Source organism: Fukomys damarensis, unplaced genomic scaffold (genome assembly GCF_012274545.1).
Source record: "Fukomys damarensis isolate Sample0158 unplaced genomic scaffold, DMR_v1.0_HiC HiC_scaffold_19, whole genome shotgun sequence".
Classification (NCBI taxonomy): Eukaryota; Metazoa; Chordata; class Mammalia; order Rodentia; family Bathyergidae; genus Fukomys; species Fukomys damarensis.
In genome coordinates this window covers 27,376,870-27,378,355 of record NW_022900931.1, presented here as the reverse complement: position 1 = coordinate 27,378,355, position 1,486 = coordinate 27,376,870, and the positions used below count along the sequence as shown (strand labels likewise).

The following is a 1,486-nucleotide window of genomic DNA, read 5'->3' as shown; positions in this document are numbered from 1 at the left end:
CCGGCCCAGCTTCGACGCCATCCTCTACTACTACCAGTCGGGGGGCCGCCTGCGCAGGCCGGTCAGCGTCGCCATGGACGTGTTTGTGGACGAGATCCGCTTCTACCAGCTGGGCGACGAGGCCCTGGAGCGCTTCCGGGAGGATGAAGGCTGCCTCAAGGAGGAAGAGAAGCCTCTGCCCCGAAACGAGTTCCAGCGCCAGGTGTGGCTGCTCTTCGAGTACCCCGAGAGCTCGGGGCCCGCGCGGGGCATCGCCATCGTGTCCGTGCTGGTCATTCTCATCTCCATCGTCATCTTCTGCCTGGAGACGCTGCCCCAGTTCCGAGCAGAGGGCCGCGGGGGAAGCAGCGAGGGGGTGAGCCGCGTGGCCCCGGCCTCCAGAGGCAGCCAGGAGGAAGAGGAGGACGAGGACGACCCCTATACCTTTCGTCGCGGCCTGGGCCCTGGGGGGGCGGGGACAGGCAGCTCCCCAGCACTCAGTGCCCTCGGGGGCTCCTTCTTCACCGACCCATTCTTCCTGGTGGAGACGCTCTGCATTGTGTGGTTCACGTTTGAGCTCCTGGTGCGCTTCTCCGCCTGCCCCAGCAAGCCAGCCTTCTTCCGCAACATCATGAACATCATCGACTTGGTGGCCATCTTCCCCTACTTCATCACGCTGGGCACTGAGCTGGTGCAGCAGCAGGAGCAGCAGTCAGTGAGTGGAGGGGGAGGCCAGAACGGGCAGCAGGCCATGTCCCTGGCCATCCTCAGGGTCATCCGCCTGGTCCGGGTGTATGCAGCTGTCAGCCAGTTCGCGTTGACCACAGCCCTCTAAAGAGAGCGAAGCAGGTTCGAGGGGCAGAGGCCAGCCTGTCGGCAGGGCAGTCGGAAAGGTGAGGTGGCTTCTCCTCTGCCAGACCCTCACCCGGGCTGGGGAAGAAAGTTATCCTGGCAGAGGTGGATGGAAACCCCACCCAGTCCCTTCCAGAGAGTTAGGCTGCACATCCAGTGGCCCCTAAGAAAAACTTACCTACCCAAATATCTCCAAGTGGGTCTCCATGTCGTGTGGCCCAGGGGTAGAGCTCCTAGCTCTGGTAAAGCTCCTAGCGTGTGGATGGCATACACCGTCCTAGCAGCTCAGGAAATGTGACTGCCACCACCATCACCATCATCACCACCATCACCATCACCACCATCATCGCCATCATCACCACCACCATCACCACCACCATCATGACCATCATCACCACTACCACCACCATCACCAGGACAGGTCTGAGGGCAGAAACCATCTAGTCTGCTGCCTGAGGAAGGCTTCGCCTCTCATCCTCTGAGCTGCAGGGCCCCGCGCAGATGAAGGAGAAGGGGTGCTGTGGAACAGCGACCTGCGCGGGACCCCGCTTCAGTGCCCACCCGGGGGACCGGCAGCTGGCCCCTGAAAATACAGGGACACGCAGGGTTCCCACCGGAAGCCTGGCGGGGGCCTCTCGCGGGGGACCCGCGCAGG

The 1,486-nt window shown here is 63.0% G+C and overlaps 1 protein-coding gene across 1 annotated transcript in view; it reads left to right on the top strand.

The window, feature by feature from the left end:
* LOC104853640 (potassium voltage-gated channel subfamily A member 6) overlaps positions 1 to 1,486 on the top strand; it is a 13,263-nt gene that overhangs the window by 9,184 nt on the left and 2,593 nt on the right. The window contains exon 5 of the mRNA XM_033765955.1: positions 2 to 763. Within this exon, the coding sequence (XP_033621846.1) occupies positions 2 to 763 (762 nt within the window). The remainder of the gene's footprint in view (position 1; positions 764 to 1,486) is intronic.